This window comes from Sturnira hondurensis, unplaced genomic scaffold (assembly GCF_014824575.4).
Source record: "Sturnira hondurensis isolate 20B ecotype Veracruz unplaced genomic scaffold, ASM1482457v3 Scaffold0003213, whole genome shotgun sequence".
Classification (NCBI taxonomy): domain Eukaryota; kingdom Metazoa; phylum Chordata; class Mammalia; order Chiroptera; family Phyllostomidae; genus Sturnira; species Sturnira hondurensis.
Window position 1 is genome coordinate 926821 of NW_028075844.1, and position 25311 is coordinate 952131.

The following is a 25311-nucleotide window of genomic DNA, read 5'->3' on the forward strand; positions in this document are numbered from 1 at the left end:
GTCCAGACCCTCCAGCAGTTTTGGCCCCAGTCTGCTGTCCTGGGGACGTTGTCACCGGGTCTCTGAGTGGAGGGTACGGAGATGTCCGCTCCAGCTCTGTCTGTGGAGGAGAAGCTGGAGGCTGCCTGGGGCCCGGGCCTGGGGCACAGGAGGTGGGACGAGGCAGAGGTTCCCATGGAGGAGCCCCGGGCCCAGGGACTGCCCCAGACTGCACCACCATCCTGGACGGGGCTTCAAAACCATGTTCTGGGTGAAAACAGAATACACCTAGATTTGTGTCGTGTGTGTAAAAATATACACACTCAAATTGAAGCACATGTTTAACCAGAACACATTGCAATAAGACCAGATTAAACATTATGCTGGTCAGCTCTTATGGGGGAGAATGAAAGCAGAGTCTGGGCATAAAGGGGAGCAAACGAACAAACGATCAAGATGGTAGAATCGCACAGACCAAACGTGAATATGTGCCGTGAACTGAGGAAGGCAATGAACTACTCTCTGCATTTGAGGGTTTAAAAAGAATTTAGAAATAGTTTTCCAAGAGGAGCTACAAGCCAGGTGACTTCAGAACGAACCTGAAGAGCATCGCACAGTCTACAAGGGGCAAGAATGCAGGGCCCCATGAGAAGCGGTTGTGTTCCTAAGTACCCATCTCAGGAATATCTGACCTGGACCTCTAAGGGGTGGTGCCTCTAACCTAAGGTCGGCGTCCACGACAGCCCCGCTCCTCTCCCCTGCTTCCCAACCATGCTGGCACCTTCTCACTCTCCTGTCCTCTGCCCCCCTTCTCAACTGGTAGCCTTACTCTTCCTCATGAGGTCTCTCCAGCCCCCTGGGCCTTTGTACATGTTCCTCCTGGCACATCGTGGTGGTTCTTCTGCAGATACTTACTGACATCCTGACTTCCAGCCAGCAGAGGAAATACAGCTCCCTCCACACTCAGGTTAGTGGAGGCATGAGACTGGCTGAGGTCCTAGGATGGTGGAGTTGGCCAAGGGGCAGCAAGTGGAAGCAGCAAAGGCAGACCCAGGACCCGGCAGCCCTCGTTGGCTGTGTGATGTGGGCATGTGGCTAACCAACCCCTCTGGGGCTCAGTGTGTCAGTGAAACGAGGGAGTGTCTGTACTTACCTGGTAAAGATACTGGGCCATAAAATGGTATCTCGGTATGTAAAGCAAACGGCGACAAACGATGTTGCCTTTATCAGTTAGTTCTACTATAACTTAGCTGCAAGTAACAAAATAAAATAAAAAGGCTAATGAAAACAAATGTTTGCATAGGCCTCAGTGAATCCCAAACACAAGTGTAAGCATCTCACACAAATTCCTACACCTGTAAGGGGAGTACAATACTGTTGTCATCTCCACTTACAGCTCAGGAAACGGAGGCACAGCGCTGCTGTGTGACCTGCTCAAGGCCACACAGTTAGTGATTGGAGGAACTGGGATTTGACCCAGGCTGCCTGGCTCCGAACCACTAGGAGGAAGGATGTTTGTTACCCAGGTTACAAGAAGTCAGGGGCATGGGCAGTTGGTTTCGCAGCTCAGCAATGTCTCCAAGGAATTTCGTCCACCTTTCCACTCTGCCATCTTTAGTGTAAAGACTGTCTGGTGACCTTTACCACTCAGGGTCCCAGGACGTCAGCCCAGCTATCCCATGCAGATATATGAGATGAGGAGGGGCTGTCTCCTGCCATGTGACCTTCACTCGGGACCTGTTAGGCACACAGCCCAATCATGTGACCAGTACTCCCACTGCAAGGAATCCTGGGTAGAAGAGACTACGGGGCAACTTCTGCCTCTGAGGGAACACAGGCCCCATTGAGCAAGGGAAGGGGTGGGGCTGGCTGTCGGGTGGACAACCAGCAGTGTCTTCCCTGATTCTTTTCCTAGTTTAAGACAAGTCCTGCCTTCTACCCACCCTTCCATCTCGTCTAAAATCTACTGTATTAGTTATCCCTATGCTAGCCTATATTTCACTTCATTATTTCTTCACGTACTTTTTCAACAAACATACTGTATACCAGGCAGACTTTTAGGTACTGGGGGGACCTAAACAGATGACCAAAACCGATGGAGGTTCCTGGCCTCGTGGGGTGGTCATGCCAGAGCAGCGCCATCCGATGGAACTTTCTGCACTGATGAAAAGGTGCTGTGTGCCTAGCTGCCCACCTGTGGCTGTGGAGCACTTGCAATGAGACTAATGCAACTGAATGTCTCATTTAATTTAAATCAAATTAAGTATATATTTAAATAGCTGTGAGTGCAGTTAATACGACTGAGGAACGGAGTGTCTAATTTACTATAAATTAAATTACGCGCACACGTTAAATAGCTGTGTGTAGTGTGGTTACCGTGTGGGCAGCGCAGCACTAAGCACTAAGCTACATCACTGACTTCTCTCTCGACATATAAAGGAGTTCACTTCTTTCCCACCCTGAAAGTCCTCTCATACTGAGGCCTGCGCTTCCATTTCTTCCAGCCATCATCCTTGGTGAGGGTCCCCAGTGTCCTGGTGCCACGCATAATGGATGGTCTCCATCTGTTGCCTTTGAATCATCTCTCTGCTGCCCTGGAGACCAGTGGCCTCACTTTTCTCAAAACACTTTTGAACCTGATCCCCAGGGATGACACGCTCTACCCGGTCCCCTATCATCTCTGTGACAGCTCCCTCTTTGCCATTATCTCCTTCCTCTTCTTGTCTTTTAAAATATCGCTTTCCCCCAACATTCTGTGTGGCCCTTGGCATTTTGCACTTTACCTGACTACCCTGGGATAGCTCATCTCCCATCACCCTGTCCTGTGCCACACCTTACTCATTCACCAGATGTTTAGTGAGAACTGCTAGGCCATGAAAAGAGCTTCAGGTACGTTAAAAATAAAAAAAGATCTCTGTACTTGTGGAGCTACATTCTAGAGGAGGAGGTGAATTATAAGCACAACTTCATGAACAATGGAATTCCAGAGAGTGAAGCATCTCTTCAGCCAGAAGCGCCAGAAGGCCACTCCTCTCTCTCTAGGAGGCAGAGTTTGAGCTACAGCCTGCAGGATTTGAAGAGGGACAGCTAGGCAAGCAAGAAGGGAGAGAGTTGAGGGGATGGGCAAGCACTTGAGCAGAAGAAATAGCCAACAGATTATTCCTATGGTAGGAACAAGCTTTTCCTGTTGGCAGAACAGAAAGTCAGAGTGGCCGGAGTGGGACGGCACAGCCTGCAGGAGTCGAGTCACGCAAGCTCCTGTGGTCTTGTAGAGTTCAGATTTTATCCTGGGCCTGATGGGAGCCAGGGGACGGTTTTAATGAGGGAGTCACAGAAAACTAGTATCTCCAACTCAGTGTGTCCACAGCCCAGCCCTTGGCCTTCCTTCAAACTATCCCTTCCTCGGTCTGCCCATCTCGATTGACAGCAGCACCTTCCTTCACGTAGACCAGGCCCAAACCCTGCAGTTGTCCTGAACCCTCTCTCCCACCCCACACAGGCTCCTTCCACCGGAAGCCCCCGTGGCTGCCATATTGCTTTCCCTAGTGCTTCACACCCTCTGACCCACCTACCTTCTGTTTTCCCATTTCACTCCGGTTATGGCAGTGCCCTCGGGCCCTGCCTGAGTACCCAGCCCATTGTAGGTGCTAATAAACCCTTGTTGAGTAAAGGAATGACCTTCGCTCGGTGTTTCTTTCAGAACCAGGAAGCCGTTCTTCCCTTCTCTTTTTGTCCCCACCGTTGCCCCAGCCTATCCAACAAGCCATGTGGTGTGGAGAACTGGGGTCCTGGAGTGCTGGTGTCCTGGGTTCAAGTTCTTATCGGTGTTCGGGTCTCCATGTGTTAGTAATGTGTGGGCTTTAGTGTCCTCCTCTGTAAAATGGGACTCATCCTGCTCAATGCTGAATCCTGGGGTGCAGGGAGGACTTGATGAGCCCAGGCAGGCTCCCAGGGGCACAGCAATCAATGGCAGCTAAATATAAATCAGGGCCTCCTTTGTACTCCCACTGCCTTTGTCCTACTTCCAGCCCTCATTACACTGGCCTGCTCTGCGGCTGCCTCCTAGCTCCTGCCTCCATCACCACCAATCTGTCCTTTCAGCTGTCAGGCTTGTCTTCCTAACGCCAACCCCACTCACATCCCTCCCTTGCTCCGAAACCTTACATGACTCCCACTGTCCACACAGCAAGACCCACCTCCTCAGTCTCCAGTTACAGCCTCCACCATCCAGCCCGCCCGGTCTCTTGGGCACCACATGCCCTGAGCGAGGCTTCCTGCCTCCTGCCTCCGAGTGCGCTCTGGGCCAGAGAAGCCTCCTTCGCCGCCCATTCTCTTTCCAGTTCCTTCTTACCTGTCCAGGGAGGAGATCAGGAGATAGTACATCTTAGGTGCTGGCTAGGATGTCAGTGGGCAGCAGGGAAGTAGGGGTCTCTGCCTTTCTGGGGCTTAGATAAGTCTGGGCAAAGGCCATGCAATGAGAGAACCAGGGTTTAGCCCCAGGTCTGGGATTTTTTGCGATTTGGTGCTATGCTGCCTCTTCACACTTGGACTTCACCATGCTGCTGTCCCCAGCACACACACCCCTGCTCCCCGTCTGTATTCATTTCCTCCTTGTTCCAGCCTCCTACAGCTCTGGAACCAGAGGACTTGGACTTAAATCTTTCACCCACTTACTTGCATGATCGTCTGAGAGCAGGGTTGAGTTCATCTCAGTGTTGTCATCGAGCCTCGAACAACCTGGCCTCGAGGCATTATCACTCACTGAGGACAATGCAGTTGCACTGTCACCCTGGCCCACTCGGCTGCAGCCCTGCTGGCCTTCTCGCTGTCCCCCAGTGCCCCAGGCCCCAGGCCGGCCTCCGGACCTTCGCACTGGCCATCCTCTGCCTGGAGTTTCCCCTGACATACTCATGTGGCTCACCCCATCTTTCTTCATATCTTCGGTGTCTCTTTCTCTGGACCTGCACTGTCCAGTACGTTCACCACTGGCCTTCTGCAGCCATTAAGCATCTCAGTTGAGATGTGCCGTAAGTGGAAAATGTGTACCTGATTTCAAAGACTTAATCCACAGAAAATAATGTATAAAGCGTCTTATTAATAAATCTTTCATATTGATTCCCTGGAAATGACAACACTCTGAATGGACTGGGTTAAAGAAACTATATTATTAAAGTTAATTTCACCTGTTTCTTTTTACTCCTTTAATGTGGCTGCTAGAAAATTAAAAATTGACCACACAGTTCTTATTCAAGCTCTACTGGGCCGTGCTGGTCTGAGCATTCTTTTCTCTGAACTCCTTCCCTGCCAGAGGGTAACAACAGGGGCCTTCACCAGCTGGAATTAACGTCATTACCCCCTCGCCCTGCTCCACGTCGCCGACGTTTCCCTTCTCCTCACCCTGCGTTGCTTTTCTCTCTCATGCTCATCCCCCTGACATTCAGTGTATTTATTGGGTTTATTTCCAGCCCCCCACCCCCGCAAACAGGATTCCTATGGCTCATGTCTCCAGGATCTGGACAGGGCTCAGCACACTGCCGGTGCTCAGTTAGGGTTTGTGAAGTGAATAAATGAATGCTCAAGTCACTCCTGTTGTTTGCTGTGCACCCGCTACCAGTGACCTGCCGAAAAGGGAGGACGTGAGGTGCAGAAGTAGATGGTGACTTATAGAATGGAGTTGGAGGAACCCAAAGGAATGTGAGAAAGTTGGTAGAGGAAGAGAAAAATAGAGTAAATTGAAGTAGAAGGTCTTTGGGTTGTATGGCATGGCTTCATGGCACCGTCCGGGTCCCTGCAATGGCACCATTGCACTTCCTGAATTTGCCAAGCCTCTTCCCAGCCACACTCTCTGTCTCAGCCATTCCCTCAGCCTGGAAAGTTCTTCCCCCACTGACCAGATTCCTCCGCCTCATCCATGAGGCCACAGCTTCCGACCAGTCCTCCCAGGGCTCGTTAATAGGACCTGCTGTGTGCCGTCAGAGCCGCTGTCTTCCACTCTCTCCAAGGCTGCATCGTACCTGTGATGGATTCATTCATTGTGTGCATTTTTTTGTTAAACATTTTTCTTCTGCACCAGCTCCATAGGGCAGAGAGAGTCTCGTGTGTTGCTCTGTCTGGCGCAGAGGACATACTCAGATGCACGTTTGTTGAAGGTGGAAAAATAGGTCAGTCTAACCTAAAATGCCCATCTCTGCTCTAGGTGTAGTCTTGAAAAGAGCTGGGAACAACCCCTGTCTTAGTTTGGGGTGCTCCAGCATAGACCCTAAAACAAGGATTCAGGTGCAAGTAGTTCACCTGGGAGGTGACCCCTGGAAATGTCAGTGGGGGGAGGGGCAGCAAGGAAGGATGACTGGTTGAGCAGGTGATTCTGGTGGGATCGGTCCCTCTGGGGAACAGCTCTGAGAGCAGCCTCGAATGGGAGGCAAGGGAGCTGGGAAATTGACCCAGCCATTCCCAGCAGTCTTTGGCTGTGGGCTGCTCCCACGGGGTCCTGTCTCCGTGTTGGAGAAAGCCCTCAGATGAAGAGATGCAGGTACCGTTGTTGCAGGCCAGAGTGGTACGGTCCAGACCCCTGCACGAGGCTTATGACACCTTCAGGTTGTTGGCATGAACGCTTCCCACTGATTGTCAGTACCTCTTGTCCATCGTCTGCAGCTGTGATGACAGGCTTGTCTGTCGAGTGGCTCCACAGTAGCTCGTTCTGCGTCACATGCCTCAGAGACGGACTCGTTCAGGAAACAAGTCAGAGAGGTTTGGGGGGGGGGTGCCTAGAAGGATGGGCTGTGGGACCCCTTGTCTCACCAGCAACACATATGCAAATGAGGTCTCAGTTGGGGTCTTCCCAGCTGTGAGGGGGGAGGTTCTACAGAAGGCTCATCTAACCTGCATTTGCCAGAACAGCTCACTTTGACCCAAGGCTTAGAGTCTGTAGCTGCCTTCTAGGGCCAGTGCCAACTGGTCCAACAGCATCAGGGCCACGCCTCTGATGGTTTGTCCATGTTCCCATTTATCGACGAGTAGCTTAGCGCACTTCCTGCATGCCAGGCTCTGTGCCAACCACTTCACAAATGTCAGTTCGTTTAATCCTCACAACTCTTTGGGGTGTACTATTGTTTGAAGTGTAGTGTTGAAGTGCATTGTACTCTGGGGTACTGTTGTTATCCCGTTATACAAAGGGCAAAACTGAGGCACGGAGCAAGCCCGGACTTGCCCCAGGTCACTGAGCTGGGCAGTGGCAGAACTGGGATGTGAACCCACGCAGTCCGGGCTGTTGTGCTGACCTGCTTTCCTGCCCGTTGGTGAAGAGCCCCAACCCCCGAGGGGCCTGCCACTCCCCCACAACCCATTCTGGCTGTGGGTGTGAAATGCACTGAACATCACCCTGACCCCGTGTCTGGGGGAGCTGCCATTCCTGCCAGTCCACCCTTTGTTTTCATCAGCCATCCACCTGCTCGGGGTTGTTGTAAGTCCCCTCTTATCCTGTGAAGCAGGTGACATTAACACTGTGCTACAGGTGACAGAACCGAGTCCCAGCAATGTCACGTCCCCTGCCTGTGGTCACCCAGCCAACAAATGAAGACATCAAGCCCCAAGCACCCCGCCCACCTGTCTGACCCTGAAACCCACCCTTTGTTTTCCATTCCGGTTTCTTTCTTCCAGCATCTTGGCAACAGTTGGGACAGAGTTTGATCTACGGACGCTGAGGGCAGTTCGAGTGCTGCGACCGCTCAAGCTCGTGTCTGGAATCCCAAGTGCGTGAGTTTCTGACCTGGCCAGGGGTCTGCTCAGGGCCCTGGCATCCTCAGTCCCCTCTGCCGAGCACCTCAGGAGGAACCCCCAGGTGCTGCCCCAGTCTGCCTCAGGGCAGCCCACACTTTGAGGAAGCTCCCCAGGGGACCCCCAGGAACCTGGCTTCAGGTCTGGGTGAGCTCCCGAAAGTGAGCCAGGAACCTTATCCATAACCACAGCCCCGATTCACTGAGCACCTCATGTCTCTCAGGAGACGTGCTAAACACTACACATTCTCTCATTCAGTACTCACAACCAACCATATGGCACTGCTAGTACTGAAAAGCCCCATTTTACAGATGGGGGAACCAAGGCTCAGAGCAGCTAAATAATTTGATCAGGGGGCCATGGCTGAGATGTGGCAGAACTAGGCATTAGCAAGTGTGACCCCAGTCCTGGGCAGTAACACTGGTGGCAATGACCGTTACCATTTATTGAGTGCCTGAGTAGCACCAGGCACTGCAGAAACAGTTTTGTACACATTATCTTAGTTTATTCCTGTAAGTCCCCAATGAACCCGTTTCACAGATGAAAAGGCTGAGGCTCAGAAAGGTTAAACTACCCACCTGAGTTCTTACAGCTCTTCAGTGACAAGCTCCAAAGTCCATACTCGTTCCACACTGCTTCCTCACCCGGCAGGGACACTTCTACTCCAGCCTTTGGGGGCGGGGGGGGGTTGCTATATTCAGGGTCAAGATTAGCTTCAGCTGCAAAAACGAAACCAAACACAGAGCTGGCTTTTTTCTATCCTACTGCCTCAATAATAATAATAATAATTATTATTATTATTATTATCATATTTATTATTATGTGCCAGGCACTCTTCTCAGTATTTGCTATTTTGAAACTCTGTCCTCATAACAAGCTTGTGAGGTAGGTTCTGTTGTTATCACCATTTTATATATCACTGGGTTCAGCCTTCAGGTTCATTGCCAACCAGATTTAAAGAGTAGGATTTCCCTGAAGACCACCAGCAGGGTCTTTTTGTAGAAAGAAGGCATTTCTACTTGGGTGTCTGATTTCAGCAGGGGGCTGCATCATTTTGAATTAAGGGCCATCCCAAAGCTACTACTGATAAGAGTCTGTTTAATGACCACTTCTGACACATCAGGTACCCTGCCAGGTATGAACTCTCATTCAGTCGTGAGACAGAGGTGCCTTAGTAACCGCCATTTACAGTAGAAGAAACCAAGGCTCTGATTGGCTACTTGACTTGTCCAAGGTCACATTGCTACTAAGTAGATGACCAGGTCTGTCTGGTCCCCTAGGAGCAGATGTAGATAGGTGTTCCCATGTACCTTCTTTGAGGGCGGGGGGAGCTGTCAGAGGGAGGGAATGAGGGAACGGAGTGTGAATAGCACCAGAGTGGTCCTCCACCTTGAGTCAGGGAGGCCGGCCTTTCACACTTCTCTGGTTAATTACTGGGGGTGGGAGGTGGGACAGCAACATTTTGGGTGAGGCAGCCCTTGACAGCCAAGGGCAGCTGGAGGAGAAGAGGGGAGCTGGGAGCCATTGGCAGCCAATGCTCACAGCAGCTGGAGAGCAGACACACACGCAGCGAAGGAGTCTGCTTGGGCACCGATGGCGTCCGGTGTCCAGAGCCCAAACCGCTCTGCAGCACTGCCTCCATTAGCTCGCCTTGCAGGTTGGAGCCTGGAGTAGCACAGCCCCTTGGACCACCGGGCAGTTTCCCTCTCCTGCTAGGGTCTCCGCCTATCGGGAGGTGCTAATCTGGGCCATGCAAGGTTCTAGTCAAGAAGCAAGCCCCAAGTTCTATGTTGGAAGCCTAATTTTAACCATAGACTTTCCTAATATATAGCACAGCGGTTACAAACATAGGCTCTGACGTCACGCAGACCTGGATTTGAATCCTGCCTCCGTTATCTCCTGTGCCCTCGGGCAAATCACGACACCTCTCTGCACCTTGCTTCCTGCCTCTGCAAAACGGGGATCATTTTACAGCCCTCTCAGTAGGGTTGTACTGGGAGCCAATGAAACTATGTCTGGTTTTTCTGGATTGGGACTGGGATGTTGACTGCTTGCCCATGCAAAGTTGCAACTTGTCCACATGGTGCGTTTGCATAGATTAGAAAAAGATGTCCCTCTTGGTGGAAAAGAAATTAGAAAAAGGCACCCTGCTCTGGGTGAGAGCCACCCAACACCCAGGTTCAGAAAGCAGCAGATTTCTGCTCCTTTTAGCCCAAACATTCATCCAGTGACACAGCATATGTCAAATACTTTAAAAATTATTTTGAAATAAAAGTGCTCTTAACAATGAAGAGAGATTGTTCCTGTTTTAACAATGACCAGCCTCTGTGAGACCTTCCTCCATCTTCCTTTGCCAAGGCCCATCCCCCGCCTCCCGGTGCTCTGGGTTCCTTCGGGAGGTGTCCTGAGGGCAGGGTTTGGGGTGACTGCTCACGGCCCTGGGGCCCCTCTCTTTGTTTCCCCAGGTTTACAAGTCGTCCTGAAGTCGATCATGAAGGCGATGATCCCCCTGCTGCAGATCGGCCTTCTCCTATTTTTTGCAATCCTTATTTTTGCAATCATAGGGTTAGAATTTTATATGGGAAAATTTCATACCACCTGCTTTGAAGAGGGGACAGGTAGGTCTGAACATCATAATGTGGGTTTTTTTCTGACCTTGCTCCCACTTACTTTCCTGCCTTGGGTGCAAACTCTGGAAGGGCTAGGCAGGATTTGCTTCTCCTGGAAGTTTGCAAATACACTGCAGGAGCTCCCGGGCACAGCAGCACCCAAGATTTTGTTGCTAGGGCCTTGTGTTGAGCTCCCCCAGCAGCTGTCCCAGTTCTAAGCAATTTATTTGGGAAGTGGTCTCAGGAAGTGCCTTCGGGGCGCGGGGAGGTCATACAGGGAGGGGAAGACTTCTCATAAAGGGATGCTATCAGGCAGACTACCACTGTGGGCAGCCAGGGCTCAGGCCCATAGGGCACCTCAGGAAGAAGACACACACCTCAGTGCAGCGTCCCCTGACTGGTGAGGGAGCTGGGTATTTATTTATTCACCAACTTCTGTCCATCACTGGTGAGGAACGGCTCCTGAGTGGGCATGAAAGGTGTTTTCAGGTGGGAGCAGGCAGCACAAGCGACGACAGGATATGGGCAGGGTGCAGAGGGCCTCTGCCTGATTACTTCGCAGTGGCCACAGCTCGTGCTGCGTTCTAAAGCAGGAAGTAGGAGGGACCACCTGGCCAGGAAGGAGGGGTTCTGATTGCTTTTGTGGGTGGTAGGACAATAGGGGGTGGCTTCTCTGGGTCTCCCCCAGAATGTACTTAAAGACACGTAACTGGGAGTCCTGGCATCACCAGTCAGAACCCAGCTCAAGTGAGGTCCCGGTCCTCCTCCTCCACACACTGTGCCAGTTCCATCCCCTAGTAGCTGGCTCAAGAAATGTGGGTGGGGGGCAGGCAGGAGGCACCCCCGCCCAGGACTCAGCTCTGAATGAGCAGTGCGGCGGGTGGTGTCCCTCCACATTCTACACACTCGGAGACCAGTAGCTTCCAGATACATTTTCAGCGCAGTCCCCTGCCATCCAGGCTCTGTCGCTCTCTGTAAGAACCAAGTGGAATCGAATAAGGAGGGAGGCCTGTTTCCACCTTTGGGACCACCAGCCGTCTCAGGCAGGCAGGCTGGCTGGATAGCAGCGCTAGTCATGGTCAAGGGCACTGGGAACTGAAGGAATGGCAAAGTGGACAGTGAGGCTGCAAGAGAACCATGTAGGAAAGGAAAAAGGTTTCAGACATGTCCTGTTGGGGAAAGATTCTGTCCTGGAGTGGCTTCCCACCCCATTTCTCTGCCCCGTGACCCCCAAGTGGCTCAGGCCCGGCCCCAAACCTCCCCAGAGGAAAGGAAACCCCTGTAGGAAAGGCTTATTTGAGATGCCTTTTTTTCCTTGCTCCTCTTGTCTCCTTCTCTCCTGGGCTTGTGAAGTTCGCTCGATATGGGATGTCCTAATTATTTCTTTCCCCGATGAAGAAGGTGTTAATTGAGGCAGAGCTATTTCTGCGCCTGTCCTCATCACCAGGCGGAAATTCGAGAAGGAGAGATACAGGGCAGGGCCCTGCGGAAAAAACAGCCGAGAGCAGAGAAACCAGGACTCCTGGGTCCTAGATTTGGTCATTTTGTTGGGTTTTTCCCTTTGCAGGGGAGAGGACAGGTGTGGGCTTGGGCCTGAGTCGGGTTGTGAGTGCAGAGGCGTGGGCGGGGCCGCCAGCGGGTGGGAAGCCTCCGTTTCTGACTGAAAAGCTCACGATTAAAATTATAAGGCGTGTGAGTAAGAGACAGTTATATACAGACACCCAGGCAACAGGTTAATTTTAAAATATATTTATAACCAAATTCCTCAGACTCTCTGGACAGTTGCTTTTCTAGAAGCAGCCCTGAGAGTGTTCCGTGATGGGTGGGCAGGGAGCTGGGAGGGGTCGGAATCGAGATGCCACCGGGCAAAGCCGCTAAAAATAGACAAGTTTTCGGGTGGTATTTCTTCATCATCGAGAACCCAGTTTGTATGCGCCCAGCACCAAGCTACGTGCTCGCAGAGACACAAAGATAAAGTTGAATCCTACCTGCTTTCCAACCACTTCCAAAATACTTTAGGAGACAAGAGCGCCCATCAGCAACCAGGTCGTAGCGATGAAAACTAGCGCACGATGCCTGTGCTACGAACACGCGGGAGCTGTTGCGGCCCCAGGAAAGGGGAGGGACAGTGTTCAGTGGGGTGACGCGGGGCAGGAATTGAGCCACTCTCGGGCACAGGGTGGATGGAGACAGGGAGGTTCCCAACAGACAGTTGGGTTCTCATTTAGAATATAGGAGCCCACTGAATTTCTTCCCTGCCCCGAGCCTTATGTTTGAAAGGTTTTGCCTCCCAACCTGTATTCATTAAATCACAGCCCCTGCCAAGGGCCACTGAAACCAATGGCCGACGTGGTCATTGCTTCTTGAGCAGTGGGCATTACTTTCCGTGACCTAGAGTTTCCGTTTAGCTGAGCCTCAAAGCCCAGTGACAGTCACGCATTCCGTGCCCGCTTATTTCTCTTTGCCGTGTGCTAAGTGAAGGCTGTGAGTTGGTGCTCAAAGCCTGGAGTGCATACGTTGAGATATATTTTCTTTTAGTGGGAAGCTCGAGTGTACACACTCAGCTGTCTGTTTTCTTGTTGGATAATGTCAGTCTCTGAAAACCTTCAAAAGTGTCACTCCCTGAATAGGGTCCTCTCATATCTGCTGCTCTGGTCCCCTGGGGACATGCCCAGGATGACAGATGCTCCCCTGACTGTGTATTCACGGAGGCCTCTCTCCTCCCTCCCGATCAGCCCCTTGGAGTTGAGACCTGGCTGTTAGCGCCCAACCCACCTTTGCCGAGAAGCTGTCTTTGGTTTCCAGCAAAAGGGGTGTCCTTGGTGTCTCTTTACGTGTGCTGTTTTCACGATCTGTCTTCTGCTTCGAGGGGAGAAAGCTCAGCTCCTGTGCCTGAGGGCAAATGTGTGTACTGGCCTTCCTTGCCCCCAGAACAGCTCCCTGAGCCCAGCACATCTCAAGGGGGGAAAAAGGCTATAGAAGAATTACACAACGTGATGAACAAATTTGTCCTGATGGAGTCTGGAAAACACTGCACCCAAGTACCTCGTAATGCACACGGCACATTTCCCAGAATTGGCTGTATTAGGGCCCACGACTTGGCAGATTTCAAAAGACTGGATAGTACAGAACATAGCATCCACTGGCCACAGTGCAAGTAAGCTGGGAACCGGTAACAAAAAGACCACTCTAAGTGTGTTTGGAAATTAAGAGACATGCTTATTTGAGGATGAAATAATAGGGTGTCTGGGATTTGCTTTAAAAATATTCCAGTGGCAAAGTGTGGGGAGAGGATGCAGATGAGACAGGAGTAGCCCTGAGTTGACTACTGTTGAAATTGGTGATAGATATGTAGGAATTTATGATACTATTATAATATCTACACATATGTGTGTATATATATATAGCAAGTTCTTTTAACCTTCTCTCCTTCCATACAATACATGGCAAATTCTTTTAAAAGAAATATGTCTTGGTTATCCATGGGTCAAAGAGGAAGTAATAGTGGAAATTGTCAAATATTTTATTTAAACAATGATGATACATAAAATTTGTGAGATGCAGCTAAAGCCACACTTAAAAAATAATTTATAGCTTTTTTAAAAATAAAAATTTTAAAGATTTTATTTATTTGTTTGTTTATTTGAGAGAGGAGGAGAGGGGCTGAAAGAGAGGGAGAGAAACATCAGTGTGTGGTTGCCTCTCACACGCTGCCCCCACTGGGGACCCGGCCTGCCCTGGGCATGTGCCCTGACTGGGACTTGAACCAACAACCCTCTGGTTCACAGGCTGGCACTCAATCTACTGAGCCACACCAGATAGGGTGTAATTTATAGCTTTAAAGGAAGTTAATGCATCTTTAAAAGTCAGAAAAAGTAATAAAGCTTAGAGAAAAGAAATTAATGAAATAGAAAACAATGAATAGATCAACAAAGACAGATGTTGGGTTTGTTGTCTTTTGGTGTTTTTTTTAAGTGATAAATTCATCCCAGTAGCCTTTTTTTCCCCCCAACAACCAATAACTAGAAATCTTCATGGGCCCCTTTCTCAGAGCTATTTTTCCCAGCTCCTCCTGAGTTTCTTCCCTCCCTGTTCACAGATGACATTCAGGGTGAGTCTCCGGCTCCATGTGGGACAGAGGAACCCGCCCGCACCTGCCCCAATGGGACCAAATGCCAGCCCTACTGGGAAGGGCCCAACAATGGGATCACTCAGTTTGACAACATCCTGTTTGCAGTGCTGACTGTTTTCCAGTGCATCACCATGGAAGGATGGACTGACCTCCTCTACAACGTAAGTGGTGAGGGCGCCCAGGGAGGTGGCCCTCTGGGACCAGCCAGCTCACAAGGCTGCAGTGGAGGGACCCTGAGCCAGGGGTCAGCCCAGGGACAAGTCAACATGGCTCTGGAAGAGCTGGCCTGAAGCTAAGGCCCTTGACTATGGCGTTGGGGGGCATCCTCAGAACTCTTACGTAGTGTTCTACTCAACACTACTTGAGACACTCAAGTAGGGAGGGCCCCTCTGGACGAGGAAGTCCAGAGGGCACACAGATGGTGAGTAAGTTTTCACTGTGCAGGTGTTTAAATACAATTTTAGGTTTTTAAATACAGGCAGACCTTGCTTTTGTTGCACTTTGCCCACTATGCTTCAGATACTTTGGGCTTTTTTGATAGGTTGAAGCTTTGTGGCGACCCTGTGTTGAGCAAGTCCATTGGCGCCATTTTTCCAACAGGCTCAGGGGATGGTTTGCACTTTTTAGCAGTGACGTATTTTTAATTAAGTTATGTACATTAGTGTTTTTAGACGTAATGCTATTGTATTTTGGAGACCACATTATCATATTAACATAACTTTTACACGTGGTGGGAAACCAAAATTTGCGTGACTCCTTTTATTGCCATATCCGCCGTATCGGGTGGTCTGGAACCCGACTGCAGCGTCTCTGAGGTCTGCCTATATGTAAAGGTGTGACTCAAAACCCAACATGGGTAAGATTAATGGCCTTGGGCCTGTGCCGGGGGCTCTGCACTGGGGCGCTCTGCCCTTCCCCCAGCCATGTCCCTCCCCGTGGAGTGAGCTGTCCACAGGGCAGGACGACGTGTCTTCCAAGTGCCACCATCACCCCCGCCCTTTCTAGACCACACTCTGAGTTACCCAAGATTCTGGAATTCTTGGTCCACACCCAGATCCCATGGACTTGCATTAATTAGATTTGTCCGTCTGTTCTCCACGGAACCGCTCATTTGTACCCCTCCAGGGGCCAAGGGTGTCCTAAGGGTGGCTGTTGGCACAAATGTGTCAGGAGCTTGGACATGCAGGCGGGATTTTTCACTCCCTGGCAGGACAGAACCAGGGGTGGGAAGAGAAGTAGGCAGGCCATGGTCATGGGGGGTGGGCAGGGCTGGCTCTCTCCATACCACGATCTACTCCCAATGTCGGGATTCCAGCTTTTGCCCTGACCTTCCCAGTGCTCGTGAAGGCATGTTTGTAAAGGACAAGCATCCAGCATATTTTATTTAGTGTTTTTTGAATAGTTATACACAGTATGTGGGCCTCTTGTCATTACACTTGTCCTAGGTCTTGAAAACGTTACAACATGTCTGCAAAGATGTGCGCTCCTGCCTGCACCCCCTTCCACCCTGTTTCCTGCAGCCCACTGGGGAAGCAATGCCAGGCCTCCTCCTGCACACAGAGGGGCCGAACTCTCCTCCCGGTCACAGCGTGTGTTCCTTACAGAATTTCCAGCCTTGGGAGTGGAAGGAACCAATCCTTTTGATTAGTGGCTCATTTTAGGGTGGGATCAAGGGTGCCACTTGGAAGTGGACAGTAGAAAGAGCTGCCATGGGCAGTGTGCATGTCACACACTGCACAGGTCACCACATTTCGGGAGTGCCGTTCATGCCACCCACAACATAGATTTCTGCTGCTGTTCTAATAACTTGCTGACAAATGTAAAGGATGAGGAGAAGGGACTGGTGTTCTAATTTCCCAAAGCCCTTGTCTGAGCATGGCGTCTCTAGGAGCAGAGAGCAGACCTGAGATGCTCGGGCTGGCTCTCTCTTGGGCTTCACCTGCTGACAACTTGGGCAAAACTTGGCCAAAGCACTGTGACCAGTGTGGCTCAGTTGGCTGGGCGTCGTCTCACAAAGCAAAAGGTCTCCAGATCTATTCCTGGTCAGGGCACAGGCCTGGGTTGTGAGTTCAGTCCCTGGTTGGGACACATATGAGAGGCGACTGATCAATGTCTCTCTCCCTCTCTTTCTCCCTTCCCCTCTCTCTAAAAATAAGTAAATAAAATCTTTTAAAACATTGGTCAAAGCTTGCTGGGGGATTGTTATATTGGCTTTTGTTCAGCAAGGCTGGGCTTCGGGAGGTGAGGGGCAATGACCCCTCCTGGGAGTGAAACAGAACTGGGAGGTGATTGGAGAACTCAGGAGAGCAGAGGGGGGGAGGGGGGAGGAGCTGAGAAAACTGAACGTGAAACTGTCACAGACTGGGTTGGGTGTCCAGAGAAAGGGTCCGGATTTTCAGAGGAAGACACTGGTGATGTGCTTAATGGTGGGAGAGGAAGTGTGAACAAAATTGAATTTCCAGAAGATACTATACCATTATTTCAGGGGGTGTTTGTCCCAGAAGCTTAGAGTTGAGCTGCCTCTGGGGAAGCAAGCTCAGGGGGAGTGGTTGAGAGCATGGAGTCAGACACCAGGCTGCCTGGGTTCCCACCCCAACTCCACCACTTTCTTGCTGTGCAACTTTGGGCAAGTCTCTTGGCCTCTCTGTGCCTCCATTTCCACTTTGCAGAATGACCAGAAGCACAGTCCTACCTCACAGGGCAAGAGAGCTGAGTGAGATGGATACATGTGAGGTATTTAGAGTAGCAAGCAGCTGGTACTGGCAGCTACGGGTAAGCCAAATTCTCTGCCCCAAAGGCACTCCTGTTAGAAACATGTGTGGATTTTTCATCATAGAGCCTCCATTAGCACCTAAGGATGCCGTGTGAGCTACGAGGTCCCTCCTCCCTCCCCACCCTCGCCCTGCTGGTGGCTGCCTCTGACTCCAAGCAGTGTTCAGAAGTTCCCACACACTTGCATCGCACTGTCGTCCTTTGGGTAGAAGCCCAACCAGTGAGTTCAGCTTGATGTGAGCCTAGAGTAGCAATAAGATACCGCAAGTTCGAAAGTTTGGTGGCTTAAAACAACAAACGTTTATTGTCTCCCAGTCTGGAGGCCAGAGTCGGCACCAAGGTGTGAGCAGGCCGCACTCCCTCTGTAGGCTCGAGGGGAGGTCCTTCCTGGCTCTTCCCGCTTCTGGTGTCTGCCTACCATCCTTGGCTTGTAGCTTCTCTGCGCTGCACTACAGCCCCACTCCTGCTTCACATGCCGTCTTCTTATAAGGCCACGTTGGATTAGGGCCCACCATGCTCCAATATGACTTCATTTTAACTAATTACATCTGCGTTGATCTTATTTCCAAATAAGGTCACGTCGTGAGGTCCAAGAGGTTAGGACTTCAATGTATCTTTAGGGAGGGGACACGGTTCAATTCATAACACCTCCCAAATAAATCTCCTGTGCTTGAACCTTTGTCTGGGGCTTCCCAAATTAAGACAACTCCCCCACCCACCATAACCCCTGGAGCCTCCCTTGCCAAGGGTGGGGACTCAGCCGGCCGTCCTTGAGTTTCCTCTGGCAAGGGCAAGCTGTTGCTTTCCTGGACTCACCTGGGCCCTGCCCTTGTGCTCTGCCATCTGCCAGCCCTGCCCAGACCTGTGCTAGGTCGCCGCTGGCTCCGTCCACCCACAGGCAGGGCCAAGTATCTGGAATCTACTTGTGCAGAGTCGACAGCTGTGGACATGGCCTTGCCAGCCGCTGGCAAGGAGCCCCATGGGGAGAGTCTAGACACACCTTCCCCAAGTGTCTTAGAATCCACAGGCTCAGATGCCGAATGGATGCCGCTTGCCTGAGTGCGGGGATGCGGAGGGCTTACGATCCCAGCATCTCATTTATTTTCTCAGCATCATTGAAATACATTTGTGTGTTCTGTAATTATTTGTTGAGCACCTATGTGTGCGGGAAAACTGTTTGGGGACACTGCAATGAAGATGATAGACAAAAAAATCCCACCTGATAGGGAAGATAGACATGAACAATAAAGATGATAAACAACAAAATACTCAGGAAGTGGGAGATAGTAAGCAAATGCATGACATGGGACATGGTGATATACCTTTGGGAACAAAAGCAGCACAAGAAGACAAGTGATGCAGAGATGGGGGCTAGTCTAAGCCAAGAACTCAGGGAAGGCTCCTTGGAAGAGGTGGCATTGCACAGAAAAGGAGGGAGCCAGGCAGGTGTTTGGGAAAGGGCGTTCTTGGCAGAAGGAACCGCAGCAGCTCACCCAGGTTTTCCCATTTTTGATTTGTCTTTTCTTTCTCACTTGGCTCTCTAGTTAAAGTGCCTTTTGGAAAAAGCCTAGCCCAACTGATCAACAACGCAGTCAAAAACTTACATCAGGATGTGCACCCCAGCATTATTTGTACAAACAGAGAACACAACTAGTTACCATACAGTCTCTCCATAAGATGACATAGCATATTGTCATTAAAAACCATCTGTCAGGAGAGTATTTGAGGATGTGGGGAAATGCTCACCATATAATGATCAATGAGAGGAATTGATTTTAATCCTCACCTGAGGATACGTTTATTGATTTTAGAGAGAGGCGAGGGAGAGAAAAACATTGATTGGTTGTCTCTTGTTCCCGCCCCAACCAGGGATCGAACCCACAACCTAGGTGTGTGTCCTGACCAGGAATTGAACCTGCAACCTTGTAGTGTTGGGGACAACACTCTAACCAACTGAGACAGCCAGCTGAGGCTCAACGTATTTTTAAAGACAGATCTATGGTGTAGGTTTAGAGTTTATAACGCATCGCCAGCGGGACCTGGTGGCGAGTCAGGTGACTCCTGTCACTTTATCGGTTGTAAAGTGTAAAAGAATTTGTGTGATATCTGTAAACTGCGTGATTTCTGTTGGTGGTGAGCGTTACCAGTTCTGTCCAGACTGCTGCCATTTGGTGCCTCCCTTAGTAATGGAAGAAAACGCCCATTTCCTGTGGAAATGCAGGAAGTAAAGGATGGGCTTCTTTCTTTTCAGATTCACAGACTCCTTGAATTCTGTCCTCAGGAGCCCCAAGGATCCCCCCCCCACCAACAGCTGAGCCTGAGGGAATCTCACAAGTGGCTTCTCTAGTTGCCGTGTCTAGAAAACCCTCAGAGGAAGTGATAGTGTAGGTGACAGGTGGGGTCCTCACAATGGCAGTAGTGCCTTTACAACAAGAGACACCGGAGAACCGAATGTGTGTGTCTCAGTCTCTCTCCTCCTCCTCTTCTCTCCCCCGCCTCGCTCTGATTTTCTCTGTTTCTCTCACTTTCTATGTCTCTCTCCCTCTCTCCATTAATGTTAATTCAGAAGGCAACAAAACAGTGCTTAGTTGGTGACTACAAACATATGTCCCTTGACAGATGGTCACTAACTGCTGAAGCTGATCTTTGCCCTAATCCCTTTTTCATTCGTCGATGTTCTTTTTGGCCAGTATCAGAACATTGGATTTGGGGGCACTGTCGGTCACACATTCATTCAACAAACCCTTGTTGGATGTGTCCTGTGTGCGGGCACTCTTGGGCATCGAGGACATGCAGTGAACAGAGGTGACAAAACCCCCCACTTACGGGGAGTGGATGTTTTAGTGGGGGAAACACGCAATCAACAAGATAATTAAGGAATACATATTTTTATATATTCATTTTAGTTCACATATGTAGAAGGCAGATAATATCTTAACTGTTTCTGGCTTTGTGGGCCATGCGGTCTCAGTGGCTGCTGCTCCATCTTCTACGGTAGCGCAGTAGCGGCCGCAGAGAGACTGCACAGTGAGTGGCCATGGCTCTGTGACCACAGAGCCTCGGCCTATCGTGATTTATGAAAACAGGTGGCTGTACGAGGTTGACTCTTGTGTTAGCAAAGAATTAAAGTTCAGGAGAAAAGTAAAACAGTGCGGGGGGTATGGATCCTCAAGGTGAGAGGCTGCAGTGCTTCCTCTAAGACCTGAAGGAGGGAAAAGGGAGCCGTATGTGAGGGTAGAAAGGCCCAGGCCACCGTCCAGTGCAACGGCCCTGAGGCTGGCGTGAGCTTGGCGTTTGTGAGATGCAGCAAGACAGCCCACGTGGCTGGAAGGAAGTCAGGGCTGGAGGGAACTGATGAGGCCAGGGGAGGTGACAGAGAGACACTGTAATGTATTGTTCAAACTGGTACAATTTTGAGAGCAAACAGGGAAAGGAGGACTTGAAAAATACTCAGCAGGCATTGCGTGATCTATATAACAGGTATAAACTGAGACATACGACCTCCTCGTGGCCACTGTGGGACTTTGTCTCTTTCACAGTCAGATCTACCCCACTTTTATATCTCATATGCTGTGGAATCGGGTGTTCTCCTGAGCTGAGTATTTTTTTTACATCCTCTATATTTTTTCTGAATGAACCATGCTAAAAAAAATCAGAGGAAAATAAACCATGAAACAGAAGGCACTTAAGGATTTTACTGGGACTCAGCCATTAATTTGTTTGACGAGTATTTATCGAGCGCTTTCGCAGCGCCAGGCGCCACACCAGGCTCCAGCAGCGCTGGAATGAGTCCCACCTCCCCTCTCCTTGAAGGCTGTCACGAGCCTTCACAATGAACGGAAGGGACCCTGTAAGTGCAGCTGAGGGGTGAAGTGGGAAAAAAGTCCGTTACAGGCCAGAACGACAGGTCTAGCCCCAGCCCTGCCGTCCACACCCTTGTGAACCAGGCAGTCATGCTGCCTCTCTCAGCCTCAGTTTCCCCATCTACTAGGTGTGGTGATTATAAGGATCAAGGGTGTTCTGTCAGGTTAAAGGGGTCCTACGGAAGCGACCGTGGGTGTCCTGCCTGCCTCTCTGCTCCCAGGAAAACTGCCTTATCGTCGGGATGTGGGGAAAGTACTTTTCCCTGTAATTAGTATTATTTAAACAATCCGCCCACAGCGACCTCGGGATTATGTGCATTCACCATGCAGCCAACACGTAGTGAGCACCTACTGTGTGCTGAGTGTTGTTCTGGGCACTGGGCAGCAGGCANGTTCTGTCAGGTTAAAGGGGTCCTACGGAAGCGACCGTGGGTGTCCTGCCTGCCTCTCTGCTCCCAGGAAAACTGCCTTATCGTCGGGATGTGGGGAAAGTACTTTTCCCTGTAATTAGTATTATTTAAACAATCCGCCCACAGCGACCTCGGGATTATGTGCATTCACCATGCAGCCAACACGTAGTGAGCACCTACTGTGTACTGAGTGTTGTTTTGGGCACTGGGCAGCAGGCATTTCAGGGAGCAGAGAAGCTATAAACAAGTAAATGTGTAAGTCAACAACCGACTCAAAGTGTGAAACATGCCAGAAAGAGAATGAGATGCCTGGTGGTGTTGAAGGTTGGGAGGGGGTTCAGCGGGGCTGGAGGCTGAGGGAAGAGGAGGAATCAGTCAAGCCAAGATCAAAGGGCAACTAGGCTCCAAGCAGAGGCTCAGAGAACGGAAACAACTAGCTCGTCGTCATCTTGAACTTACCTTTTTGGGTACCAGTTTCTTCATCAGACATACAGAAGATGTCATTTCCTCTCATCTGCCTTAGAAGATCCATATAAAGGTCAATGAGAAAGTGACATTTGAGAAATACCCAAAGGAGATGAAGGAGCAAACCAGGGAGATACCTGGGTGTATCAGTCAGGAAAGCTAGGTTATGCTGCAATAACAAACATCCTCAGAGTCTGATTTCAACAGTGAATGTCTTTTCCTGCTCGCGCTATCCACCCAGCATAGGTTGGAAGTGGTGGAGAAGGGGCCTCTGCTCAACTTAGTCCCTTGGGACCCAGCTAATGGAACAGCCACCACATAGAACTTTGCCACCTGCTGTCCTAACATGAAAGAGAGCCCTGAAAGGTTTCACACTGACAGTTCAGTGTTCTGGTCCGAACATGACACAGGTGTTTCCACTCACTCCCCATTGGCCAGCATTTATCATGTGGCCCTCATCCAACCACAGTGAGACCGAGGAGGGCCACCCAGCCACATCACCGGAAACCTGTAGTGACCGCACTAAGGGTGCAGCGAGCGTCCAGGCACTGGAATGCTTTTAAGCTTTCGGACGGAAGACAAGGAGATCCTGAGAGCACACCCTCCTCAGTGTTATTAATTTCGACGTGAGCAAGTTTCCCAACCCCTCCCACCTGCCCACACCCAGACTCACACACACCCCACCCTGAGCCCCCAAACCAATGAGACACGTTAGGGCAGCTGTGTCCCCACATTCTTCCTCTGCTGTCCCAGAAGGGCTGTGGCAGCTCCAGTCTCCCCATTTTGGAAATACATTTCCCATTCTGCTCCTGAGAAAGCCCCAGGGAAAGGCCACGTCCTACTTAAAAACAAAACAAAACAAAAAAACAAACGATATTTTACTGAAGTAAAATACACAGACATAGAGAAAGCCCCACAGATCCTAAGTGAGGAGCTTGATGGATCAGAATGATGTCTCTACAAGCCGAATGATTGCCAGCAAACCCCCATTTGCCGGGGACAGGCCTGCCAGCTTCTCCCTCACAGACCCCGGAAGGAACCGACCCTGCCGACACCTCGAGCTTGGACTTCTGGCCTCCAGATGGTGAAGCAGTAAGTTCCTATCACCCGACCCACCCAGCTGCTGGTGTTTTGTCAGCAGCCACAGGAAACTCTTGCAGCATCATGTCACCCTGCCATCGGCAGCGCGTGAGGGCTCTCGGTCCTCCGCAGACTTACCCAGTGTCGGAGGACCTACGACATTTTAAATTACTGATGAGCAGTGCTCTGTAATGATTGGTCAGCAGTGCTTTCAAGGAAAGATCTTACTCAAAGGGGGGGGAGGGTGTAAACAATAATATGAACAGAGCTGCCACCCGGAGGAACTGCCCTGCACGTTGTGCCTCGGGCCTCTGGGACGGCGACTCGGGGCAGGTTACTTGTGGGCTGGGCCGAAGCAGCCCTGCCCCCAAAGAACTGTTTGCAGAGATGACAAGAAAGCATATTATGACCACCGGACTGATGTCTTCCCACATCAGACAGAACAGATGCTCTCTCTCCCCCTGACCTTTGCCCTCTTTCAGCAAGAAATAACTAGAGGTCATCGCCATGTTCCCAAAAGTAGAGGAATGTAACTATACCACATAGCAAACCAATGAAGACTTCTATCCCTCAGCTTAGCCAGGCTGCTCAGTTGATTGAAGCACCGTCCCATACACCAAAAGGTTGCAGGTTCAATCCCCGGTCAGGGCACGTACAGGAGATGGTTGATCAAAGTTTCTCTCTCACATCAACAAAAACATATCCTCGGGTGAGGGTTTAAAAAAATTCTTCCCCTGGCTGGTGGGGCTCAGTAGACTGAGCACCAGCCTGCAAACCAAAGGGTTGCCAGTTCGATTCCCAGTCAGGGCACATGCCTGGGTTGCAGGCCAGGTTAGCAGTACAGGCACATGAGAGGCAACCACACATTGATGTTTCTCTCCCTCTCTTCCTCCCTCCCTTCCCCTCTCTCTAAAAATAAGTAAATAAAATCTTTTTTAAAAATTCTTAAGTAGAATATAGGTATAGGCTTTAACTAAATTTATAAATTGCTTCAGTTGTCACATTGCTTATAGTCAAAGATTAAGAAAGTGTGTTGGTCACATTCTGAAGGACTGCCTGTGAAGCAAGTTCCAGGAGAAATGTTTAAAAGCAAACTTTGTGCCCTGGCTGGTGTGGCTCAGTGGATCGAGTGCCTGCCTACAAACCAAAGGGTCATCAGTTCAAGTCCCAGTCAGGGCACATGCCTGGTTTGCAGCCAGGTCCTCAGTAGGGGACATGCAAGAGGCAACCACACATTGATGTTTCTCTCCCTCTCTTTCTCCCTCCTTTCCCCTCTCTCTAAAAATAAGTAGATAAATTTTTTTTAAAAAAGTACACTTTGGCTGAGAGAATAGAAAAGTATAGCTGGTTAAGTTCAGAACAGTGATAGCTTAGGCAATGGCGATAGTCACAAGATGTTTAGCTTCTGCTTCAGAGATGTCAGTGGTGCACAGTTATGAGATGTTTTGCAGCATCTGTCGATTCTTCGATTCAGCACCCCTTGTTCTCACAGCATAAGTTTGTGTTGCTGATATGCTGTTTCCTTGCCAAGCAGGAGATAACTCCAGGCCCATAATGAAAATTTGTAGGTTTGTTTTGCAGAAGTAAATGCCTTTAAGAAAGTTGTGACCGGCCCTACCTGGTTGCTTAGTTGGTTGGAGCATCGTCCTGTGCACCAAAAGGTTGTGGGTTGAATCCCTGCCCCCGCCCTCCCCCATCAGGGCACATATGGGAAGCAACCACAATCGATGTTTCTCTCTCTCTTTCTCTTTTTCTCTCCCTCTAAAATCAGCAAATGTATTTTTTTTAGAAAAGAAAGAAAAAGGAAAGCTGTCACCAGCTGCCGACACCCAGGAATCTGATGCGTGAAGGCCTTATCTCTAAGGAAACACAGCCTTCTCTCTCAGTCCCCTGGAACTCCCCCTCCCCCGGAACTCCCCCCCCCCCCACTCCCTGGCTGCAAAGAAACTGCCTACCTTTGCTTTGGGGGGGATGAGTTTGAGAGATCTTGCTCTCCTGTCTCGCCAGTTCCGCTTTGGCAGAACTTGAAGAAACCTTTCTCCGTCGCCAAGTTCCGCTGCCTCTACGTTTTGGCCTCCGAGTGCATCAGGCACGTGGACCTGGATCTGGGGAGGTGATTCAGCAACAGTCTGGCACTGTCGGTCTTTCTCTGTCTTCTTTTTTGAATGTACAGAAATTTAGCCTACACCTCGTTAGTTCCCTGGGGATGTGGTGCCGTGAGGCTGGCG

At 50.4% G+C, this 25311-nt stretch overlaps 1 protein-coding gene across 2 annotated transcripts in view; it reads left to right on the forward strand.

Moving 5' to 3' along the window:
* The window catches only part of CACNA1A (calcium voltage-gated channel subunit alpha1 A), a 205476-nt gene that overhangs the window by 83711 nt on the left and 96454 nt on the right, over positions 1–25311 (forward strand). For both annotated transcript variants that reach the window (XM_037041840.1, XM_037041841.1), the window contains exons 4-6: positions 7636–7727; positions 10218–10370; positions 14461–14654. In XM_037041840.1, coding sequence (XP_036897735.1) covers positions 7636–7727; positions 10218–10370; positions 14461–14654 — 439 coding nt within the window. The remainder of the gene's footprint in view (positions 1–7635; positions 7728–10217; positions 10371–14460; positions 14655–25311) is intronic.